This window comes from Taudactylus pleione, unplaced genomic scaffold (assembly GCF_031769625.1).
Source record: "Taudactylus pleione unplaced genomic scaffold, aTauple2 ptg000043l, whole genome shotgun sequence".
Classification (NCBI taxonomy): domain Eukaryota; kingdom Metazoa; phylum Chordata; class Amphibia; order Anura; family Myobatrachidae; genus Taudactylus; species Taudactylus pleione.
Genome location: NW_028284445.1, coordinates 9,366,588 through 9,384,513, shown reverse-complemented (window position 1 = coordinate 9,384,513; position 17,926 = coordinate 9,366,588). Strand labels below are relative to the sequence as shown.

Sequence of the window (17,926 nt, the reverse complement as noted above, 5' to 3'; positions counted from 1 at the left end):
CTGCTACAGGCTGCATAAATGCTGTAAATTACTGGTCCAAAAATGTACACAAAATATGTAGCAGCACTGAGTGGCCCATTTATCAATGAGTTTCATCATATGCAATGAGAATAAAACTTGTTGCGTATGATAAATGGTGCTCCAGCCAATCAGCTCCTAACTGTCATCTGTTTGAAAGTTGACAGTTGCAGGGGCGTCGGATTGATTTTATGTTAAGGAGGGGGCAACATAAAATTGCTCCAATGCACCTGCCTCCCTCTCTCTTACATGTTGCTGGGCATGCAGGGGCTGGAGCAGTGGACATTCAGGGGCTGTGCTTTATAGCAATAGGCTGCACAGCCCCTGCACCGCACGGAGGAGGAGGTATAATATTCGGTCTTTTAACTTAAAGACTGCACATTACACCTCCTCTTCCGTGCAGTGCAGGGGCCGTGCAGGCTATTGCTATAAAGCATAGCTCCCGACTGTCCGCGTCTGCCGTGCCTTTAAAATATTTTTTGGGGGAACGCCCCCTCTTCGGACCCCCTATGGACAGTTGGGAGCTAATTGGCTTGAGCACCAGTTTTAAAACTCGTTGCATAAGATAAAACTCGTTGATAAATGAGGCCCTTCAGTTCTAAATATTGTTACTTTTGCTCTTTGTGGTTTTTTTGTTATTATAGGGTCTATAAAGTGTTTAACTTTGGCCTGTGGATAAATAAATGTCACCCTTTCTTATGTACTCTCATACAGAACACTGTACAGGACTCCGCCGTCTCTTGGCACACTAACTTGAATCTTTAAAGTTGACTCTGGAATATCTTTGAAGCTGTGCAAACTGCAGCATTCTTAGAACTTGCTCAGCCATTATGTAATCTTCAAAACTTCTAAAATCAAGAGGAGTTATGTTTTATGATGTTAAGCTTGTATTATGTGATGTTACCAGCCATGTTCTAGCTGCTTTCTCTTTTCTTCTCTTATTGTTTAAAAAAAAAAAAAGACTGGTGATTTACCAATGTGATCTGTGGCTCTGTCATTTTTTATCGGACAAAAAATTAAAAAATAAAAATAAAAAGCAATATTTTGGTTTTACTGAACAGTAGCCTGGAAGAGGACAAAACAGCCATTTTATTTAAAAAAAAATATTTTAAGTAGAAATTTAAACATTTGTTTCCCCTCTATCAACAGAAGACATTTATATATACTTACTTAGTGTTAGTTGGTTTAATAAGGATTGATGTAGATAGCAAACTAAAGGGTTTATTCATCATCGGGTGCCCGGATGTCCCCCGATGATTAAGTAATCATCTCGTTGCAAGGGATACTTACGTATCCAACTCGCATCCCTGGAGCTCCTTCCCAAGCAAACTCTCGCAAGCAAACTCCGAAAACTACTGAATATCAGGTAGTCCATTGATGATGAATGCCCTGGTAACCTAAATATGTGGATACTAGCATTCCCCATGTTTACTGGGCCATTTATCGTTTGCTGAATAGGCCCCTAACGGACATATTTATCACAATCAGAGAAAGCTCTGCCCCTGGAAATATCCTTCAAGTACTCAAGCACTTCTCAGCAGTGGCAAATGCAGGATTTCTAGAGAGGGCTTTCCAAATGCTTGATTTTAGAGCGAGTATGGCCAGTCCATGAAGAGGGTAGAATAAGCACTTAACCAGCTTTAATATGCATCATACAAAGTGTATTGTGTGTCATAATTCCAGCATATACAGGACCAGAGATCACAGTAACCCATTATATGCGGCAGGTGGGACCATCCTGCCTGAGCTCAATGTAATTATTTTAGATGTGAGCACCATTCCAGAGCATTAGAGCAAGTCCAGGAGTCTGGGGGAGCAGCAGACGAACCTAGCACTGCCCTGGACATATATGTACATTTTGGGCTCTATAGCAGCACATTCCTAACCGTGAATGTTTTCCAGATCTCCTAGTTGGTGCACAGGTTATTTATTACTGTCTGATACATGGTAGAAGATCTACAGGTGGTGCTGATTATTTAATTTGTGATACTGGGAAGAATATGCAGCACTAGTAACAATCTATTATATTACTATTTCTATTGTGGTCATGGTGTGGGCTGGGGAGGGGTGTTTCCAGGCAGATGGAAACCCCCCCTGCGTTTGCCTATTGCTCAGGGTATTTTTGCAAAAAATACCTGAAGACTGTGCATGTGCTGCCGGTCCCTTCCCCCCCCCCCCCCCCCCTATGCCCATCATATCCTCTCCCCCCATTCCCTTTCTCTCCAAGCACTCAAGCACCTCTCAGGGTACTTTTTGCCAAAAACACCCTGAGACTGCCTGCGCCGCCGGTCGTCCAAACCCACTTCCCTCAGCTTTCACTTCTGTTCACGTGATCAGTGACCCGTGAGCTCCTCTGTGATCTGGTCATCTGATCCCTGCAGCAAACTGAGATGCCTCCAGGACTTCACAGCGTCTCAGTTTACCAATCAGATGAGCGGGTCACTGAGGAGCTTACTGGGTCACCGATCACTGAATGAAGATAAGTGTTGTTGTTTTTTTTATTATTCACCATGATTCGCCTGTGGTCTATCAGATGGTTTGGCTATGGGATGCCAAAAGTCAGAATCCCGACATGCAAAGGTAAGTTGCCTAACCCTAACATTCTTCTTCCGCAGCCTAACTCCCCATCCACCATAGACTACCCTTATCCCTCACCCTACCTAGTACCTAACTCTCCCTCTAACCCTAATACTTACCATTGGGATGCCGGCGGTCGGGATTCCAGCGCCGCTATTATCAACGCCAGCATGATCACAGACACCTACTCCTGGCTCTGCTTTCCCTGTCAGCAGGCAGGGAAGGGAGCTAGAGTAGGTGAAGCTATGGGGAACCCTGCTTAATGCCATCCAGATAGCATTATTATCACAGGGTCCCCTCCCAGTATTTTTTTACAATTTCTTTTAGTAAATCTGAAACAGATCGCATTTCCCATACCTGTAATGAGAAATGCGATCTGCTTACTAAAATAATTCAAATTTATTACTCCAAAAGCCCTTTGATACATTTAAGTGATACTAAAATAATAAAATATTTTAGTAAAAAAAATAAATAAATTGATTAATCATCCCCTAAAATTCTTCTCAAGTTGGTGTTGCATCTTGCCAAGTTACACATGCACAATATACATGCTTGGTATGATATGATGATGACATTCATAATGTCAACATGGTCATAATGTTGACGTGCATCATGTAGACAATGATGAAAAGTTGACATGATAGAATGGTCCAGCGGTGACTTACCTGCTCCCGACTGCTCCAACGGTGTCTTCCGGGGCCCGGCGGTCATATAACTGTCAGTTCTGGCAGAGTAATCTGATGGAGTGGCATTCCGGTGAGTACACTGGCCCTAACCACCTACTACTTCCTCTAGTGTCTAACCCTGACCTAGTAACAATCTATTATATTACTATTTCCCTGAAGCCTAACCCTCCCCCTAGTAACCCTACTCTTTCCCGTAACCTAGCCCTCCCCCTAGTGCCAAAGGCTAGTTTCACACTTGCCGGTTTTGGCCGGCCGGCCGGGCAAGAAACAGGCGGTAGCGGGACGTTTGTTTTCAGACACTGTGACTTTCACAAGCAGCGGCTTTGAGACGCTTTTAATGTGTTTATATATTTTTTTTATCTATTGGGCATGCGCAGCAGCAGCTGCATAAGTCCGGCCGGCGCAAGCCTGTGTGTGTGAAAGGAAACATTGTTGTGCAGGGACAGCACGGCAGCCGTCCTGCTCAGTGGATACTCCTAGTTATTACACGGCAACCGTGCTGTGGGCCTGATTCAGATGGTGGGGTACTGTGCACGGCGTGTTCCTGTATGTGAATATATTTTATACATAGTGTGTGTGTGTATATATATATATATATATATATATATACTTTACATACATACCGTGTTTCCCTGATAATAAGACCTACCCCAAAAATAAGCCCTACCCTTATTTTTGAAAAACGGTCCAAAATAAGCCCTGCCCTGAAAATAAGCCCTAACAAAATCCCCATTTTGTCCAGTCCCTGTGCTACACTAAAATGCCCCCAGCTCCGCCCCTTGCATGAAATGGATGCCGCTGTTAAAGATTTAACAGTGGCATCCAATCACAGCTGCAGCGTCTCACTCTCTCACAGTGAGCGCGCAGCAGCTGGCGTGCGTGACAGCGTAATTTAAAGCAGCGCCGCGGAGGAGAGTAGAGAAAAAGAGAGAGAAAGAAAATAAAGGTAAGTAAAGAATTGTAAAGCAGGACTGAGGGCATGATGGGGATAAAGCAGGACTGAGGACATGATGCTGTCAATGTTAATTAAAATAAGCCCTACCCCGAAAATAAGCCCTATGGAGTTTTTTGACAAAACAAAACAAAAAAACCAGTGTCTTATTATCTGGGAAACACTGTATGTATACATACATATATACTGTACACACATATTATATATATATATATATATATATATATATATGTGTGTGTACATAGTAATGCCCCTGTAGTAGTGCCCATACACAGCAGTAATTCCCCCATAGTAATGCCCCTGTAGTAGTGCCCATACACAGCAGTAATTCCCCCATAGTAATGCCCCTGTAGTGTGCCCATATACAGTAGTAATACCCCCATAGTAATGCCCATATACAGTATTAATACCCCATAGTAATGCCCCTACAGTGTCACCTCTGTACTGACCCCATAGTAAAGTAATGCCCCTGTAGTGCCGCTTATATATAAAAAAAAACACCTTAATTTCCACTCCTGCATCCGCCGCCGTCCTGTCCGCCCGGCTGCTCCTCGGAACTATGGGAGAGACGTCATGACGTCTCTCCCATAGTGCGCATGGGGAGAGCCGGAAGCTGGAGTTCAGGAGAGAACTCCAGACTCCGGCTATCGCGGCTCTGTGTGCCCGGGCCGTGTGAAAGGACCCCCCTGCCTCCCTTCTTTACTATATTTCACACCCGGCAAGAAACCGGCCAAGTGTCAAACTAGCCTAACACTACCCTGCTCATGTAGCCCAACCTTCCCCCTAGTGCCTAACCAAGTGGTTTCCAAACTGTGTGCCGTGGCACTCTGGGGTGCCTCAGGCCACTTACAGGGGTGCCTTGGGTTGGTGATCCAGTACCAAGTAAAATACATTTTATTCAGTCAGATATGCAAAACCAGTGCTAATGGATGCCAATCAAAGAATGTGTGAACAAAAAGAAGTGCAGCCCTGTCACCCACCACATGACAGAATTTAAGGGTGACATAGAAGCACAATTGACTTCATTTAATTTTCATTTAATTTTTCCTCAATTTCTCAACAAGAAACTTTTGGCTCAGGGGTGTCGTGGAAAAATTTTGATACTCTAGGGCGCCGTGAGTCAAAAAAGTTTGGGAACCACTGGCCTAACCCTAAAGTGCTCCTGTAGCCTAACCCTCCCCCTAGTGCCTAACCCTAATCCTCCCCTTAGTGCCTAACCCTACTTTTCCCCCTAGTGCCTAACCCAACTCTTCCCCTGTAACCTAACCCTCTCCTAGTGCCTAACCCTACTGTTCCCCTGTAGCCTAACCCTACCCCTAGTGCCTATCCCTACTCATCCCCTTAATCCTCTCTTTAGGGCCTATCCCTATACCCTTCCGTCCTGCAGCCTAACCCTTGTGTTGACATTCTGACAGTGTCCGCATTTCAAATGTCGACATTCTGCTTGACATTTTAACAATGTCGAAATCATAACTGTTGATATTGTCATTGTTGACCTAATGACTGCATCCCGTACATGTATACATAAAATCTCACACTACCCTCCTCATAGGACTAAAAATGCTATGCATAGTTATGTGTAGAAGTTACAACAGCACAAATATTTGGTTGAATACTTATGTTCCAGCTCATCACCATTGTTTTCACAGTTGTTTATGACTTTTTTTTCTTGAATACACTTCCTGTCTTTTCTCCTACAGTAATTTACTTCATAGAAAGATGGCAGGACAAATACTTGGAATAATGGCGAGTAGGAAGGAGTGGTAGTGATATACTGTATATCCAGACTTGGGGTATGAATGATAAAACAGAGAGGGAGGAAGCTATTCTCACCACTTTGCCATGCTTATTAGACATACAAAAATCTGTGCTGTTTACATATTCTCAAAATCATTGTTAGTATCAGTTGGCTTTCATACATTATATGCTTATTTAAAGTAGCAATCCCATAAAAATGAGTAAAAAATATATACAAATAATAAATACAGTGGTAGGCTATAAGCAGCAGATTGGCAATGTCCTTTTTACCTTTTGCTTTTTTTTTTTTTAAACTTTTTTCTCAGACGTCAATTAGATATTTATAAGTCAGTAGATTTTCCAGAGTGTTATATTGACTACCATGGCAGCAACAGTTATACAACATGATGTAATGAGCAGAGAGATTTTGGAAGTCCCCTATGAACTCTGTGCTCACTATGACCCCACCTTCCTTCTCCTCCGACTGTTGAGGGGCCCCATCGATGCTGATGATCCCAAACACAAACTGATTCTCATTCATAGACAGTCCTGTCAATGAGAGACAGCGGCTTCCAGCTGGAAACATTGGCGCTGCAGGAGACGGGTGAGGGGGGAGCCACATTTACCAGGCCCCCTGAGTCTGGGGGACCCGCTGAACCAGGTGCACATGCTGCCATCTTAGAAACAGGCAGCGGTTCACACTCTAAGCTGCCCTGTGTGCCTGTGCCCCCACCACTACTAGTTCTCCTCACCTGGTATCCTCTTGTTTGGCAAAGCCTCTTGTTCTGCACCCTTAAGTACAGTCCAGGGAGAATGTGCCCATGTAATTACATATAAAAGGCAACTCACCCCCTGTGATGTATACTGCTCTTTGTTTATGACCACCTCCCACCGTATGTGTGTCTATCTCTAGTTTTTGATGTGTGTGCCTCAGCTCCCCCCAAGTGTGCCTCTCTCCCATCGCCCATATGTGCCCCTGCTCTCCAAGTGTGCTTCGGCCCCATCTAACGTGCGCTTACTTGTCACTTCTTTATCCCTCTATATCCCATTATTCCATCTGTTTACTCTACTTCTCCAATCTTCACACATCATTTATTTTCTTCTTACACCACACTGGGGCATGTGGGGAGACCTGATGGCATGTAAGGGGCTTGTGTTGCACTTCAATAATGGGCGGGCATGATAGCATTAACCTTCTTTGTACACCAGAGGTCAACAATACACCTGTGTGCCAATTGGGCCTTGGTGGGTGGAGGAGCATTGAAGGACAAAGGATGGGGCTCTGCATGTTTCATTTGTGCTGGGACCCACATTTTCGGATGGCAGCCCTGAGTCTAATTAAATAATGAATATAACAAAATATGAACAGCAATAAATCATTCTTCCCCCCCCAACGGTTACATTCCATCTATTGACCAATTATTCCCTACACACTGTACATTCTTTTAGCTGCCTTTCTGCTAATTAAGCTCAAGGAACTCTCAAGTTTTAGATGATCAAACATCTGAGTGTCACGATCAACAAGAGTCCTCAAATCTAATTGTCCTCCTGTCATAGCTAGTCCTTTCTTCAAAGCAAACAAATGGACAGGTTATTGACTTGGCATATCTGCGTATATTTGCCGTACAGCCAGATGTCTGTGAATTTCAAATCACTTTCCATTAGGCTGCGACGATGGGATTATCTACCAGTTTTATTCATACCAATTAACAAAGTGAGATGATTCAGTATAAATACACAAAATACAGCGGTCTTATACAAAGAAAATATGAACCTTCAAAGAGCATTTCTTCATATTTCAGGATTTAGGACATTTGGCTGCCAATTTATGTTTAAATACAAGAAATGTGTCAAGTGTGTGATTTATAACTTATTAGAGAATTTAGACTAATCGCGTATCTTCTGTAAAGAAGCTTACTTATGACTTAAAAATATAATTTATTTAAATGGATATCTGCAGGAGATGTGTCCCAATGTATTGACGGGGGAGTTGTCTCTGTAAGGTGTCAGAGGGCATTTTTTTCCTATTTCCCCCCCATTTGCACTCTCTTTCTTATTCCTCTGCAGTGGGAAATGTTTATATATCCTGTAGATAGAATGTAAATTTGTCAGATCTGGGCACTCGATCGAATCGAAGCACTTTCCATTTTCAGGCTGCCTTACTGTGTAAGTACTTTGGGCCTAATTCAGAGATGTTCGCAAACCCAATGATTTACGTTCAACCCTGATAATGGCCGATCAGGATCTGTACTGCACATGTGCCGATCAGTGTCTGCGAGATCACATGCTGCAGCTATTAGGGAGCGGTGACCGTTTTACAAAATGGAGGCGTGTTGAGGGCAGAGTCTGCTTCTTCTGACATAGATTTCCTGGCCCCTGCAGATGAATAGACGGGGCGATTTTTCACACGATATGGCCGTTTTCGACTGATCATAACGACCAATCGTTTGAAAAGTAGTGTTTTCATACACAATTACGATGCGATGTGCGTCCCCGGGGTCGTGTATCGGCATCGTAGACCAGATGGTTTTGCAGAAGGATTTCGACCGAACAGTACGATGTGACACATCTTAATACATTGGATCGTATGGTCGTTTGTACAATCGTACCTTTTCTAAATACAAATCGTACAGAATATCAAGGAAAGAACTTTCAATCGAATCGTATGTGAGATTGGATCAGATACAAATCGCCCGTGTTTGGGGGCCTTTACTGAAATGGCCGATGGCTATTCGATGCGCAGCACTGGGATCTGTAATGGCAATCTGTAACTTATTTGAAAGGTGAGGGCAAGATTAAGAGGTCTATGCACTAAGCCTTGGAGACAGTGGTGTAAATTTATCCCAGATGCCCGGAGGCAAGTTATAACTTTGTGCCCCCCGTCACAGCCGCTGACATTGTAATGTAGCATTTCGCATGCAGATATACACACAGTCGCACACAGAATATAGGCATGCTGCATAGCATTTTAATCAGCAGAAGCTGCTTGTATGTCTCATTTACATTGCTGTGCAAATAATGCATTTGAAGGGAAACATTTGCAAGAAAAGATGCTCGGTGCTACTGAGTCACTCTGCACTCACACGTTATGTGTAATGCGACTTGTATTGCACAGAGGATAGATGTATGGAGTGGGAGAGGGAGTTACGGGTGAGGGGTTTGCGCCGGGACTGCTGCCAGGGAGGAGTGCGACGGGGAGTTGTGGGTGAGGGGAGGCACCGGACGTGTCACCATGACATAAGAATCTGCTGAGGAGCAGAGACACCAATGAGTAGGGACAGGCTATAGATAGACTGTGATGGCAGCTGATAGTTTGACATGGAGCTCTGCTCAAGTTATGGTGGCTTCTCAGGTGCCAGGAAGAGGTGCCATGTATTGGGCTGCCGGGACGGTAAACTCCGGGTACATACTTACAGCCCTAAGTGGGCTAAATATATTGTGGGTAATGGAGGAGGTGACCCTTCAGTGCTGGCGCCCGGCGGCAGGCTCCTCCATTGTCTCCCATATCTCTGTCCCTGCTTGGAGAGAGATAAAGTGGGCGGAGATAAAGGACCAACCAATCAGCTCCTGTCACTTTACAAGCTGTGCTTAAAAAAAAATGACAGGAGCTGATCGGTTGGTACTTTATCTTCATCCATTTTATCACTTTTCACAACTTTCTCCCCTAAATCCGATGTAACCCCTTACAGTAACCATCCACATTGCTGATGCAGTGAAGGTGCCCTTTGGTGACTGAGATGATGATTTATAAAATACAGCTAAGTAAACTGATGAGTAATAAAAAAAGTACCTAAATTGCTATCTAAAGAACTTCCATGTGAGATTACTGCTTTAACTAGCAATAAGTTAAATAGAAACTTTTGAGCTTCATATGACTTTGTCTGATAGAGAGAATACAGCCTTAATATTTTTTTTCTTCGAAAGTGAAATAAATGCAAGGATATATCGAATAATACTGACTCTTGGAGATGGGAAACCATTTTTGGGAGCAAGAGGTGCACTGCCTTCAGGAAGCTCAATCGGGAAGGAGAGATGGACAAAGTGGGACAAAGGGTAACCCAATTCTAAAGCTGGGTACACACTTAGCGATATTTTGAGCGATATACCCGATTCAGATAGATTGGAACAATCATTGAAATCATGCAGTGTGTACCCACTATGACGGGTGGTGCGTGCTTCCGCATCGTCAGACGGCCCTACATGCAGCTCAACCTGATGATGTGGCAGGGGCCGAAGAGACACCGACTCCCAAAAATGGTTGCCCACCTCCAAGAGTCAGTATTATAAGACGCTTACTCAGGTGGCCGGCCGTCCACCATCGCGACCATCGACCGCGGATGATCGTGATCCCAGCACTGCAACCTCCGTAACCTTGCATGATTGCAAGGATCGCATTGCAAAGCTGCCTGCGTGCAGCTTTGCAATTGTGATCCTTGTTGAAGTGTAGGGCAGTCCACAGTGAGTAGCGGTCTGCCCTACACAGTTTACAAACAGAGCCGCCAGCAGCACTGTATAGGGGGGACTACTAGTGGGGGCAATGCAGCATAGGGGGGACTACTACTGGGGGGGATGGCTGGGGAGACAGACGGAGGTACTGGCTGATGAAACGTGGGCTGGCTGGGGAGACAGGGGGGGGGGGAAACATTTTAAGTACTTATTTTAATGTATAGTGTAATTATTCAGAAATTATGGGGGGAGGGGGCACAGGGGCTCTCAGATCCCTAGATACACCCCTGGCTGCTACACAGCAAAGTGTCACCTGGAACATTAATTAAAGTGTAGAGACTGACTAGTACTATACCGAGAGTCTCCACATTATCTATTTTATTCCAATTGCCGATTCACAGTATAGAGGCATATGAGGAGCTTTTAGAACCTCCACGGTGTATACTATTCAGTATTGTCACTTATCTGAAAGCTGCAGTCACTATTGGTGTGCACATCAGATGTTATTATTTGGCTACACTATTTCCTTTCAAGAGACTGAAACGTTAGTGTTAACTGTGTATCTTTTAAACATAATTTCTTATTATCAAATTATTAGGTGTATTACCTTATCTACAGTGTATATATAATGTCTGGTGTGTAAATTAATATATGTAGTTTTTTACACTCCCGGGAGTATTTACTCTGTATATTTTATTAAAATTCAATTTAAATACATAAATTGTATATTTTATGCTTCTTATTACACATATAGTAGCGCCACCTGTGTGTTCCGTTTTTCTATGACGATCCCTGCATAAGACCGTTCTGTCGGTAAGAGCGGGGAAAGGTAGATTTCTCCTTCAGTGTCTGTACCTGGAAGTGACATACAGTGACGGCGGAAGTGCGGTTCCCTGCCCATTCATTTCACCAAAAAAAGAAAGTTGTCCCCTCATGGCCTCGCTTCGCTTGCCACGCTTCGGTTCCCCCTTTGCCCACGTGCATGGTAGGGAATGACATTGGACAGTAGCTGATGATGTCAGGGTACAAAAACTGAAGGGGATCTATACACTTCCGAAAGAGTGGCCCTTTGCGGTGGAGGGGCTTCTGGGTCATAGACCCTCTGGCGTCCTGCGCATGCCGCAGGCGGTGCTGGGAGGGATCCGATTGGGCTTCTATGGGTACCCACCACAGCCAAGCATATGAGAAATGCAGTCAAACCCGTATTTTCGGGGGTTTGACCGCATTTTTCTCATTGATGCATCCCGCCCCAGTGTGTATCCCGCCCCCAGTGTGTACCCAGCTTAAGTGGCATGTAGGGTTCAGCGTCCAAGCCTGCACGGTACACAGTGCACACTGTGTCATCAGCCGTGTAACCCATAACCTAGGCAACATATATTGGGGTTATGGATTTGTTATGAACAGGTTTTGGTTTTATTTATTCATGCCCTGAAAAAAATATAAATATTTATTAAATATTTTAATTCGTTTTTATTGTTTCTTAGGCAAAAGACAGGGGAGGTATACCTAGATCCCACATATAAATTATTTTTTTTCTTTTATAATTAGTTTTTGTTTGTCAAACAGAAGTGAGGGCACAGGACAGAGGGGAGGTATACCCAGATCCCACACATAAGTTCTTCTTTTTATAAATTGTGTGTAGCCTGTAATATGGTATTCAGAGCACTTGCTACCCTATATAATAATCAGGGCCAGAGTAAAGCTTGTGGAGACTCCATGGGGCAACTAAATTGTGGGCGCCCCCTTCAAGCCACACAGAGCCTGCCCCCCCTTCCCCAGCCACAATGAGCCCACCAAGTCTCATGGAGCCCTACTGCCTCCATCCCCGCTCCTGATTACCTGTCATCCTCCAGATTCCGGCAGAGCTGCTCCTTAGTCCCCTGTATCAGCCTCACTGATGTGATGTGTCATGTGACACTGATGAGGGAACTCCGGGCCTGATTTAGCAAGGACCACTGATGCGATCGCGGCAGCAAGTGTGTACGTAGTTCTGCTGCAAAATTATGCAAATGACTGCGATCGCTATGCCGCTGCAGCACAACATAAAGACACCCACTTCCCTTTACTCACATCCATAATACTTTGCAAGTCTGCGAAAACATCGGAGCATCACGCACAGTTAAGGCAGGTCAGACTTTGCTCACAAACTGCTAAACTTCCTATCGGCATCTAAAGCTCAGGCTGGGTATGCTGTCGCAGGGGTTTAATTATGCACGCCCCTGTAAACAGCGTTAGAACGCACTGGTACGCCTGCGTTTCGCCAACCCCCCCCCCCTCACCACCCACAAATGGTACTTCCTGTCAATCACTCTGCGATTGGTCTGCGTAGTCACTACAATCGTAGTGGCTGTTTCGCACACGAGCAGAACGCAACAATCGACCGGGTGTGTGCGTTTTGCGATCCCTTCTGAAAGAGGCCCTCAGTTGGGACTCCTACTCTGCATTGTATGAAGCAGCACTGACTGTGTGGATACATGCATGCAGTAGAACACAGTCGCAGCAGCTGAGCCCCCATCCGGGAACACAGGTGCCACTGGGCACCTGTTATCGGCAGGGTCACACCGACCCTATGTGGGGGTCCCGGGGCTAGCGCCCTCTTAATCCGGCCCTGATAATAATCATTGAATCCACGCCCTATTATGCATAATGAATAGACATCAGGCATCATTGAGTCGGGGGGGGGGGTGATATGTAGTGTATACTGTAAGTAGAAGGTGGGCACATGAGAGCCTGGGAAATGTGATGTGTTTTCAGTAGCTGGCAGAGAAGAGGAGACAGAGCCAAGTGCTCCTCTTCTGCGACTGTGCTGAGTGACTGATGATGGTTTAGTCTGGGCGGCTCTGAGGGTGCTGCAGCTGCGCCTTACCGCAGCATGATGCAGTGCTGCTGCTAGAGAGGACTGGAGGAAGGACTGGAGCCGGCCGGGCGGCAGAGACCCTGTGCAAGCCAGCACACAGCCAGACTCTACCCGGGGCTGCGCTTTCTTGAGCAGACGCCCCCCCCCCCCCCCCCCATAAGGATATAATAGGTAGCTGAATGAGCCAGCAGCAATGTGCATGCAGACAGCGCTGCTTCCTGCAGACATCCATGGAACAAAAGGTGTCCTGGAGGATGAGAAGCGCTCAGACATGGTGGATGCAGCCATTGGCAGCCTGCTCTGAAGGAGAAGAACCCATAGCTCAGGGTGAAGGAGGAGCAGAGGACAAGCATCTCATGTCTGTGTAATGAGGGCTACCTAGCGCTGGCAGGAAGGAGAGAAGCAGATCTGCAGACTTCATTTCCTCTGCTGACCTCTAGTTTGCACTGTAAGCCGGTGTCAGGGAGGCACATTACATTGTACCTGCTGCCTCCTGGCCATTGCCCGCTCACCTGCAGAAGACATGGCCAGCCAACAGGACTCCGGCTTCTTTGAAATCAGCATCAAAAATTTGCTGAAATCCTGGAGTAATCGTGAGTACAGTGTGCAATCCTGTCTGTCATCCCTCCATCTCCTCTCTATGCAATATATGTGTATATATATATATATATATATATATATATATATATATTCTGTAGGGTACTTTATGCAATATAGCATATCCTGTAGTGAATGTCTGTACTGTGTATGTGTGTGTGTATATATATATATATATATATATATATATATATATATATATATATATATATAATTAGTGTGTATGTGTCTATACACACACACTCTGATGGATGCTGGCACTCGCAGATGTATACAGGTATACTTACTGGGTGCCTTCCAGAACAAAGTGTCAGAAACACAAGAAGTAACAGCACAGGATGGTGGCACTCCGGACCAAATAAAGGAGACTTTAAAACTAATAACATCTTTTTCAACGTCTCTATTGTGGTGCCTTCATCAGGAACAAGCAATAAAGAGCACTGACACGTTGAAGATGATGTTATTAGTTTGTGGTCTCCTTTATTTGGTCTGGAGTGCCGCCATTCCTGTGTGAGATTTTTTATTTATATAGCGTACACATATTCCACAGCGCTTTACAGAGAATAGTTGGCCATTCACATCAGTCCCTGCTCCAGTGGAGCTTACAATTTCTGTTCCCTATCACATGCGCACACACTAGGGTTCATTTTATGTTTTGGAGCCAATTAACCTACCAGGATATTTTTGGAGTGTGGAAGGAAACCCACGCAAGCACAGGGAGAATATACAAACTCCACACAGTTAGGGCCGTGGTGGGAATCGAACCCACGACCTCAGTGCTGTGAGGCAGTAACACTAACCATAACTGTGTGTGTGTGTGTGTGTGTGTGTGTGTGTGTGTGTGTGTGTGTGTGTGTTTATAATATATATTATAGTAATTGAATCAGCACTCCTAAATTAATTAAACTCCAGAGTGTTTATTTTAAAATCCATACAATGTACAGCAACGATTCGTGCAGCAAAGTGCCCTTTCTCATGCTGAACTTTGCTGCCAGAAACGTTGCTGTACATTGTATGGATTTTTAAATAAACACTCTGGAGTTCAATTCATTTAGGAGTGCTGTTTTCATTACCTCTTTAGACTTTTTTTGTTATATATATATATATGTGTGTGTGTGCGTGTGTTTCAGGTTAATAGAACACTTATTATTATTGTTTATATTCTTTCTATTTACGTGAAATAAAAACCGCTCATATGACTGGGTATGGTGCAGGTGCTGAGCAGTTTAAAATACTGAATAATATTGAATTGTCAGAGGAGACAGTGTGCAGTGCTGGTGTTGTGAGTTTGATATTAGCACTTTATGGTATTACTCAGAGCTGTAAAATAGTTTATGTGCATTGCTGTGACACATAGGGGTGATCCTGGTGATGTAATAGGTTGGTATATGACTGGTTTAAGGACAACCTGCTGGGAACTTCGCAAACAAATCAGGCCAATCTACTTTGCTGTAGGATTTAGTGGAAAGGGCTCACTCTGACAACGTGTTGCTGGTAAACACACACAACCTGATCAATGAAAGTGTAATCTTTACTACACAATAGATTTCCACTTTATAAGAAACAGAAGTTAAAAAAAAAACCCCACTAAGCCCTACCAAACCATACATACTGCATTACAGTATAAAATTAATTCAGCAATCTCTTCTTCCTATTAGTGGCGATGTAATACAGTGCGTGTGTAAATTCATACTGGTCACATCGGATTAGTTTACCATTTGCTATGATCGGACCATACTTGCTTGGTGGACGCTGATATAGAAAATGGATCTGAGAATTGAAACCGATACCTTTGGGATAATTTAAAGTGGATAAATGTTCTCCTTATGATGTATTTGGCATCAACCTATAATAGAAATCTGTATTGGGGATATGGATTTCCTATTCCCTGTAGGTGCTGTAAAGTTCCTTATACTTTAGATCAGGGGTGAGGAGCCTTTTTTCTGCCAAGGGCCATTTTTACATATATATATATTATTCGAGGGCCTGGGGCAGGTCACACCCCCTCCGTGTGGTGTCATACAGGGGTGGGGCCACAATCGCCGGTGATTACAGCAATGCGCGGAGTATCCTGAGGATGCTACGGGGAGCTGTAAGGGCAGCGGTGTGACCTTCTGATGCATCCTAAGAGTGCTCTAGGCGGCACTGCTGCATAGATTCTGGCTGCAGGGTACCATTCTAGGCACCGTGCTAGCCAGATGAGGCTAGCAGAAAAAAGCTCAGAGGGCCAGACCAAATGATTATGGGGCTTTATACGGCCCCTGGGCCTGAGGATCCCCATCCCTGCTTTAGATGAATGCTTAAAAATGGAATTCAATTTGCTCTTAATTTCACAACCTGAACGTTTAATGGCACTCAGGCGGTTATATGCTGAAGCAGACCTATTCAGGTAGATTTGCAAAATGATTAAAACTCAAAGTAAGGTGTACCTGAAAGTATAGGGCAGGTTAGTTTTATTATTAGTTTTTTAAATAGATTAAGCAGCACAAAAGACATAAACACATTTTTAAAAACACTCTGACAGTCAGTATAAGCTCCTAATTCTTGTCCCCCATTCTGCGCATTAGGTGGACTTTTATGGTATGACTGAGGGCCTGATTCAGCTTTGGGAATAGAGGACAAATTGCAAGTAACTCTGCATCTTGATAAAACCACGCTGCACTGCAGGGGGCAGATTTAAAATATGCAGAGAGATTTAGATTTGGGAAGGGTGTGTCCAAACTGACATCTAAATTGCAGTGTAATGATAAAGCTGTGCAGTATGTGTGGGTTACATGCAGAAGCGGCCAGTATTTACCCTGCATGCAAATAAATGTATGTATTTGCTCCCCTTGCATTGCAACATGGTATGTCCAGGTTCACAGTTACTTGCAATATCTTACTCTGTTTCCAAAGCTGAATCAGGCCCTGAGTTCCTTCCAAGGTGTTAGGAAGTGTCATATTACTGGCATGTAATAATCCCATCCATACAATCGTCTGCTTATCAGAGTACAGCGATAATATGCATCATATGTAAATGCGCGATGTTGCTTTGCTTTATTACTTATGAATACTGTAAAAAAAAGAATAATTTTGGTTGTTAAATATGTCTGCGGAACTAACCTTATATGTACACAAAATGCCAATCAGAAAGGGTAATTATTGAAGTGTCTATGCATACCGTTACAAAACATAAAGATATCAGAATAACATAAATAAACATATGTTACATTTAGGGGGGTATTATCAAAGCTTGGAGAGAGAGAAAATTGTGAGAGATAAAGAAATAAACCAATCAGCTTCTAAAGCTGGGTACACACTGACAGATATATTGGCCGATCAATTGATCGGCCAATGTATCTGGTGCCCGTCGAGCAGTGTGTACCCGCGATATGTTGGTGAACGTCGACGTTCACCGACATATCGCATTGGCTGTGCTGCACAGCCGATGGACAAGTATGCAGACATATCTGTCCATCGGCCTAGTGTGTACGAGCGGTCGGCAGACACGCCCCCTGCCCGCCGGGACACGCCTCCTGGTCGCCGGGACCTGCGGGCAGGCACAGATGATGGTTGTTTAGTGTGTACAAACAACCATTATCTGCAGATCACTCGAGAGAGAGGTAACATTGCCGGTACTGGCAGGAGGATGCTCGCTGTGCTCCTGGGAAGCCTTCTGTGATATTATCCAACTGTAGAACATCTGCCCACTTTCAGGGCAGCCACTGCTCAGAATGATCACATAAAAGTGTCACAGGATCTTCAGCCCTGCCAACAACTCATTAGAATAATATTATTAATGGCGTTTATACAGTTATATTAGGGATTGTTATTTTTGTTTCAAACTCATTTTATTATTTTTAAATAGTGGTATATGTGTTAAGTAGATTGCAATTATTCTTTCACTTAAGAGAGGCTGCACCGTTAATCTTTTTTTTGTTAGATCTGTCTAAATTGCATGACCGATGTAACATTACTGCTTTTATAGACGGTATTGCTGACACCCCCATGGACATACAATACAAGGAGTCATTTCATTGGTTTGATAAAGTGCTCTTATGAAACGTGTAGCATTGC

At 44.1% G+C, this 17,926-nt stretch overlaps 1 protein-coding gene across 6 annotated transcripts in view; it reads left to right on the top strand.

Moving 5' to 3' along the window:
* FRY (FRY microtubule binding protein) overlaps positions 1-17,926 on the top strand; it is a 345,271-nt gene that overhangs the window by 58,147 nt on the left and 269,198 nt on the right. For 3 of the 6 annotated variants that reach the window (XM_088460248.1, XM_088460247.1, XM_088460243.1), the window contains exon 1: positions 13,797-13,866. The exons of the other annotated variants lie outside the window; for them this stretch is intronic. In XM_088460248.1, coding sequence (XP_088316374.1) covers positions 13,797-13,866 — 70 coding nt within the window. Of the gene's footprint in view, positions 1-13,796; positions 13,867-17,926 lie in introns of those variants that run through there. 6 annotated transcript variants of the gene reach the window in all.